The 14,753-nt window shown below is 39.1% G+C and overlaps 1 protein-coding gene across 5 annotated transcripts in view; it reads left to right on the top strand.

The window, feature by feature from the left end:
- tenm3 (teneurin transmembrane protein 3) overlaps positions 1-14,753 on the top strand; it is a 172,884-nt gene that overhangs the window by 86,909 nt on the left and 71,222 nt on the right. For all 5 annotated transcript variants that reach the window (XM_047342763.1, XM_047342761.1, XM_047342758.1 and 2 more), the window contains 3 exons: positions 4,694-4,961; positions 12,139-12,312; positions 13,523-13,587. In XM_047342763.1, coding sequence (XP_047198719.1) covers positions 4,694-4,961; positions 12,139-12,312; positions 13,523-13,587 — 507 coding nt within the window. The remainder of the gene's footprint in view (positions 1-4,693; positions 4,962-12,138; positions 12,313-13,522; positions 13,588-14,753) is intronic.

The following is a 14,753-nucleotide window of genomic DNA, read 5'->3' as shown; positions in this document are numbered from 1 at the left end:
GAGAGAAGGGGAGAAGTGCTCAGTGGGTGGTTGGAGTTCTCCCAGCAGTCTAGATCTATAGCAGCATAAGGGATGGTTCAGGACTCACCTGATCCCGCACTAACTATAGGCTTTATCAAAAAAATTAAAAAAGGTTTTAAGTCTAACCTTGAATGTAGAGATGGTGTTTGCCAGAGTGGGAGCTGGTTCCACATGAGAGGAGCCTGGTAGCTGAAGGCTCTACCTCCTATTCTACTCTTACAGATTCTTGGAACAACAAGACAGCCTGTGTTCTGGGAGTGAAGTGGTTCTATTGGGACAATACAGTGTTATGAGCTCTTTGATATGAAGGGACTTGATTGTTAAGGGCTTTATATGTGAGGAGCAGGATCTTGAATTATATTCTGAATTTTACAGGGAGCCAATGCAGAGAAGCTAATACAGGAGTAATATGATCTCTCCTTCTAGTTCCCGTCAGCACCGTACCGTACCGTACCGAATACTTGTTTCATCCGAGTATTCGGCTCAACCCTACTATGCTGGATGAAACCAAGATCAGAAAGAAGAAACACAATGCTGATGATGATGAGGAGGAGGAGGGGCAGTACTGTAACCATCATGGAAGGACAAGCCCCTGCATGGCATGAACTCTCAACAGATAAGAAGAAATATCGAGAAATCCTACCGGTGCCTGGACAAAGCGGGTCTGACAGATAGCACAGAAGCACTGCTCATAGCAGAGAGATTGATATAGGTTGGGGTCTACCACACTAGACAGGACCCCAGGTGCAGGCTGTGCAGAGATGCAAGATGCCCCTGAAACAGTTCAGCATATAACAGCAGAGTGTAGGAAGGAATGGTGTACATGGAACAGCAAACGAGTTAGAAAAGATGTGGAAAGCAAAGGTAAAGCAGCTGGGTCTATGTGTTTGTTTTTCTCTCTACAATGTGATTTGTTTATTATGTTGTGATTTGGCTCTTGAGTTGGACTGAATGGAATATCTTTTATTACAATCGATTCTTCATTTTGCCATGGACTTTTGTGTGAAACACTTTGTAACCTCGTTTAGATAAGTGCTATACAAGTAAAGTTATTATTATTCTTATTTGTTCTGGGAGCTGAATACGTTTTTCATAAAACTGAATGTATATGAAATTTGTACTGAGGGGGTTGAGTAAAGATGAAGTAAAGTTTTCTAGTTTCATTCATGCAAGAGAAAAATCCATATTAAGAAAAGTTGTCAGTTCAGTTTTAGAAGCATTGACGTCTCAAATCAAAGTGTATATACTAGCATAAACACTGTGAACTGTCCAGTAATTTGTTATTAAAATGTGGAAATGTATAAATTAATTCAGGTTATATTCTTAATAACGGATCATTTATTGAAGTGACACGGACCCCACTAGGGAATACTACTTTCCATCATTTGTAGTGCACATAGTGAGTTTACTCAGATAGCTCATGGTAAATGCTAATTCCCTATGTAAATCTTCGACCATCAGTATTTAACAATACGCTCGCTGTGTGAAAACAATAACTCCCTCACACATTTTGAAAGACGGTGGGTTTCCTCGGCCAGTGGTTTCATCCCTTTTCCCTCCATCAGTCTCTTTGGTGTCTTCCTTGACTTGCATACCTTATCTGTCCTTTTCAGGGTCTGTAGCTCTCTCTTTTTCTCTCTCTCTCTCTCTCTCTTTACTGCTGATCTGTCTCGCTCTTAATCTTTTCTGTAACTGTTTTTTTTCTCCTGAAAAAAAAAGCAACTGGAAAGGGGGTGTGTGCGCGCGAGTGCATTTGTGCATGTTGGTGACCTGAATGTTTATTATCCTGCAGGGATCAGGACTTGGGTGAATGGAAGGGGGATTTAGCAAAACAATGTTTCGCTCCCTGACCGGGAAACTGATTAAAACTCAACAAAAGCTTTATCCTATATTAGGATGTCCCTGATGGTAGAGTTGTGCCACATTAGTTAGATCAACAGGAGAGGAAGAAACTACTTTAATGACTCAGTTCAGTGGGTACCACAAAAAACCACCATGCACATAACTTTCATATTTTAAAGTTGAATATGAACCTGTGACCATGTTTCACTTTGTTGCGTTTTAATTTCCACTTCACTATTTTTTGAAAATACCCTCAACACAACACAAGTAGTTCACAATTTACTGAAGATCAATTGCTCCTCCACCTACCAGGCAGATAATTGTTCCATCTCCAGTAAATATGTATCTGCATGTTAAAAAACTGAATTGGCAGTTGTATTAGATATTGCATGACGACTGTGGGAAACAATGGCAATCAATGGCTCTCGGGAAGACCTTGGACACATATCAGACAATAATGATGGATAAACGCTTCATGGCCAATTTTCACAAAACATCTGAAGGGGGTGGAAAATCCTAAAAATAATGATGATGTCAAAACGTTAACACTTCTTCGATGTTAGAGTAAAGGTTTTTCATGCAGCAGAACTTTTCTTTCAGGAGGATGAATAAACATACACTTAATTAACCCACCGTTAATGCACTCCATACTCTAAGAAAAAGCTGGTGTACTGTCCATCACAGGCCTATGTGTTGTAGAAACTGTAATACACATGCTGCATAATAGAGCATGTCCAGAGAGTGAGATGACTCCCATGTTTTTCTGGAAAATTGTTTGAGGATGCTGCTTGACTGTCCCCATTCCTCAGCTGAATGTATCTTTGTGTAACACAGTAGTTGAACCTGCAGGCTATGACTCTTCATATCCACACAGAACCAGGATTTTTTAGTTTCAATACAACATGGAATCTACAGACATACACATCCAAACTCTTTTTAAGGGATTAAACACACTCACACACAGAGGTGATAAGCACACGTGTGGCATTCAGCATTTAGCCTTGAAGATCAGCATAAATGGAACAATTACTTAACTGGAAAACAGTGTATAGAAGGGGGGGGGTTTCCCACAACCAAAAAACCCCAACACTCTTGCATATATCACTTCTCTTCTCTCTTTGCTGTCTATTTTCTTTAAAGTGAGGGCAGTGGAGAATGAATAACAGCAGGGCTGGGAAATGGAGACGTGATGCTCTTTATGCAAATCAAATACCAGCATAGCCATTCATTTCCTCCTGAGCACCTCAAGGGCAGCAGAAAAGCTGAGAAGCAACGGGAAAAACTGCAGGAAAAGTGGAAGCCAGGTCAACTTAGAGCTAATATTTCTACACAGAGAAATGCGTAGGCAGTATTTAGCCTGGCTGAGATGAGTGCAGCATTGGAGCATTGGGTTGTATTTCTCACCACTTTGACCGGTCTGAATCATGATACATTAATCAGTGAATTTGAACCAGATTCAAGGATTCTCAGTACTACGCATTGCATTTCATAATTTTTTTTTATTGAATTTTGTCATCACCATGTTTCATATTATTTAGATTGAATCTGGCATTGACAGTAACAAGAAATGCGTGAGAATGAAAACCTGACTCGGTTAGTAGCTGTTTGTTCTGGGGAATGGTGCCTGAGGGCTGAGCTGGAACATTTCAGAAAGGAAATGAAAGGACTAGGTCACAATCAGTGTGAACTATTCCATTGTTTATTCCTATTTAACTGGGATTTGTGGAAAAACAGCAGAGATATGCTGTCAGTTAATAGACTTTTTCACTTTAAGAATTAGTACTCAAACATGGCTTCATAATTCACATTCTGAATCACAAATGGCCTGAAGTACACACACACACACACACACACACACACACACACACACACACACACACACACACACACACACACAGATATCTAACATGTAGACATACACTGTAATTACCTTACATTTCATCATCATTATCTTCATAAAGTTCTGCAGTTGATCTTGCTCAGCATCTTCAATCTGTCCTGCCTTGAGGCTTATACATTTGAAGTGGCTGTCTTCTCAACAGGTTGAGAGTTTGCTAATCAGAGCATCACAGGAATTCATATTTACCTTCATGAATAGTAAAGTCTATATTATCTTACGGAAGTGAATATTTGTTTGCTTTGGTGATGATGAAATCTAATCTGAAATGTGATGGAGTTTCTCTTGTTAATGATGCAAATGTTTAATCATGCTTAGAGGGGATTGCAAGTGTGGAGGCTGATAGGTGTCTACAGGTCTGACTGTCCCCCTGAGAGTTGAAACAAATCATAAAGCAGCTATGTTACAAATGGCAGCTCTACAACTAAAGGGGCTTTCACACCCAACTTGTTTAGTCTACCATCTGACTTTTCAGTTTAGTCTAACCAAAAGAGGTGGTCTCCGTCAAAGAACTATGTCTCAGTTCTTTTGTAGAATACACCCCTTCCAAACTCCACGATCCGCATTTTTAGGATAGGAGGAGAAAAGGAAAGGTTACACATAATTTGTCATATAAATTCTAAGGTGTTGACTTAAGGCACAGTGACACAGTTAACCTGTTTGAAAGTGAATATCTTTAAACATTAGAGACAGCCTCCGCTCTCATTTCTGTATGCATATTTTTGTATTTTTACGAGATAAATTACAAAACAGAAAATAGATGGATATTCTTTGTGCAAATTGAAAGCCCAGATTTTCTCCTTCACCTAAAATGTTCTCAATAGAAAGTGAAAGTAAAGTTTGAAAAAGTACCAGTTTACATTGCTCGATGGCACGTTGATCAGTTAAAATGCAATAAATGCAAAGCCAACCATGCTTCCCTTATGTTTGCAGAGCAACAATCCAATCATCACGGCTCCACCCTGCCTCCTGTGCCACCCCCTCACCGCCAGCAGGCCTCAATAACAGCTCTCAACCAATCTCTGGGCTCGACGCACCACGCTGGACAGACCCTGAATTCATCGCGGCAGCTTAACCCACCTACTGGAAGCTCGGCCCCTGTGGCCGGCCAATCACCAGCCGAGCTGCAGACCACGCCCCCCGAGAGTGTCCCGCTGCAAGACAGCTGGGTGCTGGGTAGCAATGTGCCTCTGGAGACAAGGTACCCTGACCTTATCTTACTTTTCATATGTCTGTGCTCTTTTTCTTCAGATACTAAAGAGTTGGAGATGTAGCCAGTGTCAGAATGGTTGATTATCGTGGTTGAGGAGGGAAATATTACCAAGCTATAAAATAACCTGCATCTATCACACATCTTTCCTCACACAGACTATCATTACCCTGTGCACCACAACTGTGCGTGTTTGTGCTTTTTCACCCTAATAACAATCAGAAAGCCAAGTAATTCACATATAATCCTTCAGCGCAACATCTCCATGTTAATGGTAGGTTAGCTTACCTTCCCCTAGCCTTTTACTTGCACAGCCTATGTAGCAGCTGTTAGAGCAGAGCTGATACATAAAAATAATAGTCATGAAATACTTTTTATGTTTCTTGTTCTGCTGCTGTCACTTTATAGCCTCATTGACTTTTTATGTTTCTCTTATGTGAATTCAGTCTTCCATTCTGACAAAAATTAAACTCTACTTAAAGTTTCACATGAACAAAACTTTGTCATGGAAATGTTTACAATTATTTTATTCTAATGTTAAGGGTCAATCAAATCATCTCAAATATATCAAAATGTATCCCTGCATGATTTTGATTCTGATTATTATCCACATGCATATGAATGATCATCACTGTAGTGTTTAGTATTCAAATGCTATGTCACACTTCATGTGCCAAATCCATGCATTGACTTTCATTGAGTGATGCAGCTACATGTGATGTATTTTAAATATTAAGTTAAGTGACACCCAGTATTTTACAGCATTACTTCAATACTTGACTGGAAAAAGAATTAAAGGAGGAAGCGCTTATTTGAACTTGACTATGTGAAAGAGTGGAATAGAATAAACAGTTTCAAGTAGTTGAAGTTCTTTATTATTAGGATTAGTCCCTTGAGATGTATTTAACCTCAGATTCGAGGGGGTCCTGAACACAATATTACAAGTTCATTTAGACAAGATATTTAACACACTGCTATGGTTCGGTTAGGTTATGGCTTGAAACAAATTGGTTCATTAAAGAGACAGAAGAGGGAGGGGATTGAGGATAGACATGTGTATTCCTTTTTGATTTATTCACGCCAGTCTTGTCAGTTACTGTACTGTAAAGTGTTCATCAATGGTCATCAAGACTAGAAAAGCGCCATATAAATATACAGATCAGACCATAGAGAACCATGTACCACTGCGAGTGGCAGTGGCTCAGGAGGTTGAACGGGCCAATGAGTAATCAGAAGAATCCATCCACTCCGGTCCACATGTTGCCCAAATGTTCTTGGGCAAGACACCAAACCTCAAATTGTGGAAAGAACAAGTACTGTGTGTGTTGTGTGTGTGTGTGAGAACGTGACCGGTAGTGTTAAGGGCTTTGAGTAAGCTTTATAACTGTAGTCCATACACCACTTTCATCACAATGACTCACATTGCAAAAAGGAGTAATGCTGAGAAGAATGAGTTAGTGATCTAATGCCGGCTTTGTCTGTGGCTTTTTGGCCTGAAAAGCTCACTTTGTTGCAAACAAGATCACCATGGTAACTAAAGGCAGGTTCTGACGAGACTGTGTGTCATGCTGTGAGTAACCATGGTTAGAACAGGTGCTGCATGAACATCATTTTAAAGGGTTAATTCAGCAGGAAAACATACCACAATGTTTCAGAATTGTATTTACTGTATTGTAATATTATATCCAGCCATTTTCTATGTTTATACTAGAACAGTTTCTAAATGTACCGTATATGATATATTAATGGAAGGACAGATCATTTCCTGCTTCCACTTTATTACCGTCACACAGTCGCTGTTCCCCACTGTGTTCCACAAAGCCAATGTACAACATCAAATGAAATAATGTCAGATTAGGGCTTTTTGAGAAAGATATTTCAAAACCATATAAATTAAAGTGCACTTTTTCTGTTTGATGTTGGTAACAACAAATCGTTTCAAAAATTGTAAATTAAAAATACCATTGTGTGCAAACCACAGAGAAAATAGTCCAGAGCAGCTGTTACTGTGGAAACCTCACTGAACAATAACACTCACATCACAGGAGGAGTGGGAGCGATTCAAAAAGACACTGAGTAAACTTCATGTACTGATCAGGTCCTAATAACTGATGAGTGTTTATTAGTTAAAGTGAGAGCAGGTCCGTGTGGAGGAGGACACCGAAACTCCAGCTCGGTACAAACCAACCTTCTGATCATTGAGCAGCTAGTCGATCATTGAGGAAAATCTGTATTTTCACTGTTTCCACTGTTCTTCAACAAAGTCACTTACCGGCTTCACGTTAACGCTCCTATTATCACACTGTGAGTGAGTGGGGGCGGAGCTACGGGACCTGTGTGTGTGTGCTCGGAGCAAGTTGGAGTTTTCACACACACAGGTCCCGCTGGAGTGAACGTCGTTCACGTTCATCATTTGTAAACTGATTCATTCGGTTCAACACTGTCAATAACCGTCTCTGAACTCTCTTTAACTCGCTTGGGCTCTTCACCTATTTCCGCTCTCTCCATGCTCTCTTCCCTCCTCTGCTGATACAAAAATATGCATGCGCACAGAAAGAGAACAGGAAATTGCTGCTATTTACATCTGACAGGGAATTCAAAATGAAATTGCACTATGAAGAATTAGGCCACTTATTCAGTATCCAAACTGGATTTTCAAGGTCCATGTGTGTTTTTACATGAAATAAATAAATAAATAATGAAATATATGAATAAATTATAGTACAAACAAGTATACAGAAATATCAATAATCAAATATTTTTCAAATAGCTTACTATTTTCTTGCATATTTATGCATTAGGCACATTTACTAGGCAGACATCTGAATCACTTAAATTTAAAGGTTTGTGTGGATGTTTTTAGGATTTTAGGCATTGAGAGAAAAAAGCAAGTAAAAGAAACTGATATTCAAATAACACTTGCCACAGCCTGTAGTACGCAGCAGTTGTGTGTGGGTTATTAGTATGTATGTGGGATTATATGGAGAAAGCTGTTGTCCATGCTATTGTCACAGTGTTAGGTTTGCCAGCTATTGTTTACACATCCACGCATTAGTAACAGTCACTTTCTTCCTGTGGATCAGTAATCTATGTCTTCCCTATTGTACTTAATGTCACACTTTGTTACACACACACAAAGGCCTGATTCTAAAGTACCAACCTCAACCCCCTTTGACACTCCTATTGTCAAAATCACTTAAAAGGCCCAGTGTAAGTAGTGTTGATGTAATGTAAATGCAGGTTGCTAGAGCAGTGCATTTGAAAGGCTGTTATTATTAGTGGACTACCAGATTAGTAATGGTTGATAACATTCTGTTCTCAGAAAAGCACACTGTGGTTACAGTCATTTTACACTTGATTATCCAAACACTGTGTATCTGCTGTAATTGACTTACACGCACAAGACACATATATATACTAGTTAGTATTCAATCTGCCACCCTGCTCTGTGCAACCGCATTATGAAAACCTCATGTGTAATTTCTAAAGAAATGCTGTCTCAGATTACAGTACCAAGACAATTAAATGTTTGTTACTCTTTATTTAGCAACCAAGAAACCTTAAAGGTCCAGTGTGTAGGATGTAGCTTGTCCTACATGCTCGGGGAGGGGTATATTGATTTGTGGACCCAAGGAAGAGTTGTAACTACCTTGGTAGTGGCTAATGGGATCCAAATAGATGAATACAAAATGGTGAGATTAGTGTTAATGAACTCCACATTGTTCCAAGAGACTGTATAGCTTGTCTGAGGGTCACTTTTCCATCACTTTGAGGACCCCACCCCCCCCACAGTCTCCACATATATAAAAACTCACAAGGATTAATTAAACCAATACTATATGCTATAACTGGTCATCAATGTTTATATACGCACCTCTACAGCCAAGTAAACACTGAGATGCTATCATCATGTATGACTACCCATAAACCCTTGGGTTTCGGGGGATTTTCTCAGTTGAGTTTGAATTTTATACTGAATTTTATAAAAAAATGTCATCCCTTCCCACTCTCTTCTTTAAAGTGAAGACATGTTTTAAAGTGAGTGTATGGTTGGGCACATTGTAGCTATGTTTAAGTTAAGTTAAGTCGACTCCTCTCCTCTCAATCTCTCTTACTATAAATGAAAACATAATTTGAAAAACACACAGCCACACCCATTTCATATATGATGATATATGAACAGAGTCTAATTGGCATAAACTCTCACATTTCTGAGCAAATCTGTCATTATTTGATTTGTTCTATCACACTTGGTTTTTGTTTATGGATTGGAACAATATGCATTGGTGAATATGCACAAATGTCCCTATGTTGCTGCTGTGGCTGAGTGGTAGAGCGGTCGTCCTCCAACCAGAAGGTCGGCAGTCTCCAGTCTTCCCCATCTGAACCCCGAATTGCCCCTCATAGAACAAAAAAGTGCTGTCCATAGATGCACTGTATGAATGTGTGTGTGAATGGCAAAACTGTAATGTAAAGAGCTTTGAGTGGTCATCAAGACTAGAAAAAACACTATATGAATAAATACAAACCATTTATATGTAAATCATGCAATACATTCTCCATTAAAGCAAAGTAAATGCCATATAAGGCAAACAACTGCAACAGCTATGCAGGTTTATTAAGAGTCTGTCCTAGTTTAGTTAGCAGGATTACGAAAAAACTAGTAACTAGGTCTTGATGTAAAAAATCAGTTACGTTTAGGGGACTGATATTTATGAGTGTGTGCAATTTGATGCTGATCTAAATTCAAATCTTGATCTCGTGAATTTATATGTGGTTTTAGAAGGGGACTGTTGGGCCTTGTCAGAGGTATTATATATATATAATATGTTATTATATAATTTGGAAGGACAAATGTTTGGGACTTTGTCACGTGATGACACAGCTGATATGCTTTATGTAAAGCACAGTGTTTTGGTGTCAGTAGAAAGACTTCTCTTTGTAACTCTACAGTTGTGCCACTCTGTCCATTCCAACAGATTTTCTTGGATGAGCTTGACGGACAATGTTGACAATGTATCATCAGATGTACCCTGAAAATTGTAGCATTGATTACACTCATTATAGCATACTTAGTTACATAAGGCAAATTTATTCAAGCTACAATTTATGATTCTATAATTATACTAAGCCTGATGTATTTATACGAGACATTTTCTGAAAAGGGAGTTAGTACCTTTTCGAAAAAGGTGTCGCTCTGCACCACTGGTGAGTGAAACTATCCTGATTTGCATTTGTAAAGATCACAGTTTTGTAATTTACATGTGAAAGTCGCCCCTAGACCTACTGTAGTTCAGCATCGCAGCTCATATATATTTGTTTTTGGCTGTTGTTTGATTGAGTTACTGAGTACATCTCATGTTTTTGATTAAATGCTTGAAATGAAATTCTGTTTTAACTGCACAGCAGAAAAATGCACCCCTAAGCTTAAGCTGAAGTGCCTCTACCCTGGAAATTCAAAAAATGCCTTTGCAACACTGTTCTAGGAGGTGTGACTAAGATACGTCTACTAACTCCTTTGTGCAGCGGCTGTGTCAGTGTCTTAGTGCATTGACTGTGTGTCGATCTGCTCATCATGGGGCTCTGATCTTGGAGACACAGTCATCAGGAGAGAGTCAATATTCCATGTACAGATCTGAAAATGTGTGCTTGGAGATGCACTAAATCATGAAGGAAGCTATTATTTTCTTTAGTTATATTTCTATAGATTGGTCATTTTTGCAGTAACTACTCAATCACCTTACTAATCCACACAATCCACTCACTCCACTTGATTTTACTCCTCTCCCACATCTGCACTGTCAGACTCCAACGTCTCCAACTGTCTGATCAGTCTAATTGCAAAAGCCGGGTTCCAACCAGTAGAGGGCAGTTGCTTTGCATATTTAACATAAAGGGTGGAATTCAAACTCTTTGTCAAGATTTGGACCTGAATCAATCAACAACACTACTAAATATCCATATACATGGGTTTTCAGCTGAAAAGGGGGCTTAGGGCTTTAGTTACTCTTAAAACACTTTATAGCTTTCTCTCACTGTAGTGATGTTATCCTCTTTCTCGTTCATTCTCACCAGTCTGTCTTCTTCCCTCTTAATATTGTGCATAGAGGCCGGTATTAACTGAAGATCCCTTGTCACACTGTATCTAATTGTTCATCACACTCCCTTATTGGACTTTTCCTAAATATTTCCAAAGACGAAGAATAGATAAGAAAATCAGAAAGCCATATTAATGAATAATTTGTATAACACACTGGCCCTTGGTTATGTGGTTCCAATGTGATGGTAACACATGAAAAGTTTTTTTATAAACCAGAAGATAATGCCTTGCTGACAGACCTCTTACTTTGAACTTTTTACTCTGAATGTTATCCCTCAGCAAATATGTAAATAATACTGACAGATAGTTGGTATGCTTTTGTAAAATCTACATCATTCCACATTTAGTTGAGTCAACTCATCTGGTTTTCAAGCAATACCTCATATTTTTGTTTCATCTAAATTTCTTACCATGATAAAACCCAATTTCTTTAATACCTTAAAGTTACTTTTGTATGGTTTAACTGTGGAAGCTAAAGTAGTTCAGGACTGGTAGTAGAAGGTGGCTATTGATGAGAGTAGGGGTGCAGAATGTTAAACAAATGGCATAGGGTTAGTGTGAATAATGAAGCTATGAGAGTTAATCATACATAAATACAAAACTCTGCCAAATTTTTTTTTAGGTATACATTTCAATCTGGGTTTTATTTGTATTTCAGCGGTTGTTGACATCTTCCAACCAACATGGTCTAAGATCAGCACAGCTACTTATTCATTATCCTCAATAGTGCCAGATACCTAACGAATGCACAAAAGTGCTGTCTTTGGATATGGGCCTGACAGAAATAATCATGAAAAACAGTATGCATGGTTAAGATGGGTCATTATCCAACAAAAGTGGCTTAGGGGTTGTTAAACATAAATGTGGTCTGTAGCTTAATGGCATAGCTTTACAGCTCTTGTAGCCACTACACTAATCAAAATGTACGTAGTTACCTGATGCCAGCAAGGGGCAACATTCTGTGACAGATTTGTACAGCAGTACATTTTCAGTGCATCGAAACAAAGCCAGTGTCCCAAACTAATGTACCACAAGTAATTCCTCTCATTCTCCTCCTTCTCCCTCCAGGCACTTCCTTTTCAAGACCGGTACAGGCACCACCCCCCTCTTCTCCACCGCTACTCCTGGCTACACTATGGCTACAGGCTCAGTGTACTCTCCTCCGACCAGGCCGTTGCCGAGGAATACGCTGTCCCGCTCTGCCTTCAAGTTTAAGAAAAGCTCCAAGTACTGCTCATGGAGGTAAGATAGAGTGAGCAGGGAGGAACCAAAGTCCTGTTGTTCACTGCTTAACGCTGCAATATGCAAGGTCAGGACACAACCTCGTCGTGCTACCTGTCATAATCAATGCAGGAATCTGTATTAGGAAATATTAGGAAAAAAAGACTAATTTGCCTGTCCCTAAATCCCTATTTGAATTAAGAAGAATCTGTTGTGTTGTGATGGGGTGTCAGTTTATGTGATGAAGGCCTTTTAGAATTTGAGAACATGTCTGACAAATATAGATGGCTCGGGCAGTAACCTGCTTTCCAACCATAAAGGGAGTTGAAGTTTGAGAAGAATCTATCTATCTATCAATCAATCATAAAGAAAAAAAGCTCATTGTCAGTGGAATGCCCAATAACAGACCTTCTGCACCTACTGGGCTCCACGAACTGGATCAATGAAATAAATGGGTGACAGCCTTCTGAACCTATATCCATTTATCACAATGACTCAGACTTATCAAGGCTAGATTTTCTCGCCTTGGATTTTTTTTTATCAGATAAATGCTGACACAATGAACATGACACAAAAATACAGCCTTAAATAGTCACTTTAACTTAGTTGTATTATTTTCCCATTGTAATGAGACGTCTAAGTAATTGTAACTTGGATAATTGTTTGTTGATTCTTAACATTTCTCAGGACGACAGCCCTGCAAAAGTGTGCCTGTTGCATGATTGTCATAATATAGAATTTATTCTAATCTGTTAATCACAAAGACTAAGGTGGACACGCAAAACTGGTTTGGCTGGGGATCACAAATCAGCAGGCAAACGTAACCAACCCCTTCCCTCTTTAGATGGAATCTAAACGTGCACACAGCCGACATAACACACTGACTTGCTGCATGACCTCACCTCCAGTAACTTAACCACCCTTAATCCCATGCATTTCACTGTGGCTATGACTGTATGCTTGAACTTCTCACACACCAGAGAGACTCACATTCCAAAACAACACCACTAGACGCATTGTTTATGGAGACATGTGACATCAAGAACAGTAGCTATTCGAGGCTTGATTTACATTTTAAAGTTTACTGAATATTGGCAGCTGAAGTTGATCAGACAATAGAGAGCATACAATTAGGAAGCTGTAATAAATCAAGGATATTGTGGAGGTTATTAGAAACAAAACCAATTCTGAAGAAAGCGAAAGTACAGACAATGATTGTGTTTTCTTTCAGGTGTACAGCCCTCAGTGCGGTAGGACTATCTGCACTGCTCTCTGTCCTGCTCTGCTATTGCATAGGTAAAAGTGCATGCACGCAAACACACACACACACACACACACACACACACACACACACACACACACACACACACACACACACACACACACACACACACACACACAGAACATGTTTCTGGCCTCTTGAACATGTTATCTCAAGTCTGCCTTCAAGTCTTCACCAGATGTTATTTGGACTCAAAAATGTACTGATTAGATTTTAGTGGTCAAAGGTAATGGTCATTGTGTTATAGTGCATGTAATATGTCAGGAACACTTGTGGGGATTGAAGCTTTAATTGAAGGAGGCATACAACCACAGTACGGTATATCTAGTTTGTAAAGGTCATCCATACACTTAAGATGACATGGGAGTCCAGGGATGTTTTGTACCATGGTCAGTGGGTGCACCTACTGGACTTACAGCCACATGTTCTTGTTTGGTTAGTTTAGCCTCACTTGTTGCTATTCTGTTGTTATTTCTTGCCTCTTTCCCTTTCAGCAGAAAATCTGTCTTGAGTAAAATCACATTTGATTCCTTTACACCATCAGCCACCTCCAGCAATTAATGTTCATGTTCCAGAATGTTTTACTGTTCTTTGTTTTTTAGTTTTACACTCAAAGTACATTTTTTTGTCCTATCTCTATGGCTGGAAATACTGTCCATGGGGCTTTACATTATCATTATTATTATTATCATATTATCATCTCCTCCTTTGTTAGCATTCATAGTTGCTACACATTAGGAGAATCAGTTATTGTCAGCAACTTTACCTGTGAGTATTGCACTGTGAAAATCTGAGTTTCTTATGTTCTTGAACCAGTACCTGGTGAATCAGACCTCGGACATAGTAAAGGCTGACAGTGCACCTATAGCTTGTTGATCCCAGGTGAATAGAATAGAATAGTTTGTCCTCCATCAATCAAAGCACTTCTACTGCTGCAGGGACTTGTTTCCCCAAAAAATCTTCCACAGGATTTTTTCCCCAGCCCTGGCTTATCGTCAAGTGCAGCTCAACAGTTTAATAATTTTTTTATAAAAAACTGAATATTGGGGAATTTTTAAAAACTGCACATAATTTAAATCAATTTCCGTCAACTTTTCACCAGAGCCCTATGATGTATGGGTGTAAAGTACATGTCAAATTACCATCACTTTGAATAAATAAGAGTTTATGGTTTTAAAGA

This window comes from Hippoglossus stenolepis, chromosome 2 (assembly GCF_022539355.2).
Source record: "Hippoglossus stenolepis isolate QCI-W04-F060 chromosome 2, HSTE1.2, whole genome shotgun sequence".
Lineage (NCBI taxonomy): Eukaryota > Metazoa > Chordata > Actinopteri > Pleuronectiformes > Pleuronectidae > Hippoglossus > Hippoglossus stenolepis.
Note: the sequence above shows the minus strand (reverse complement) of the source record. Positions and strands in the feature narration are given on the sequence as shown.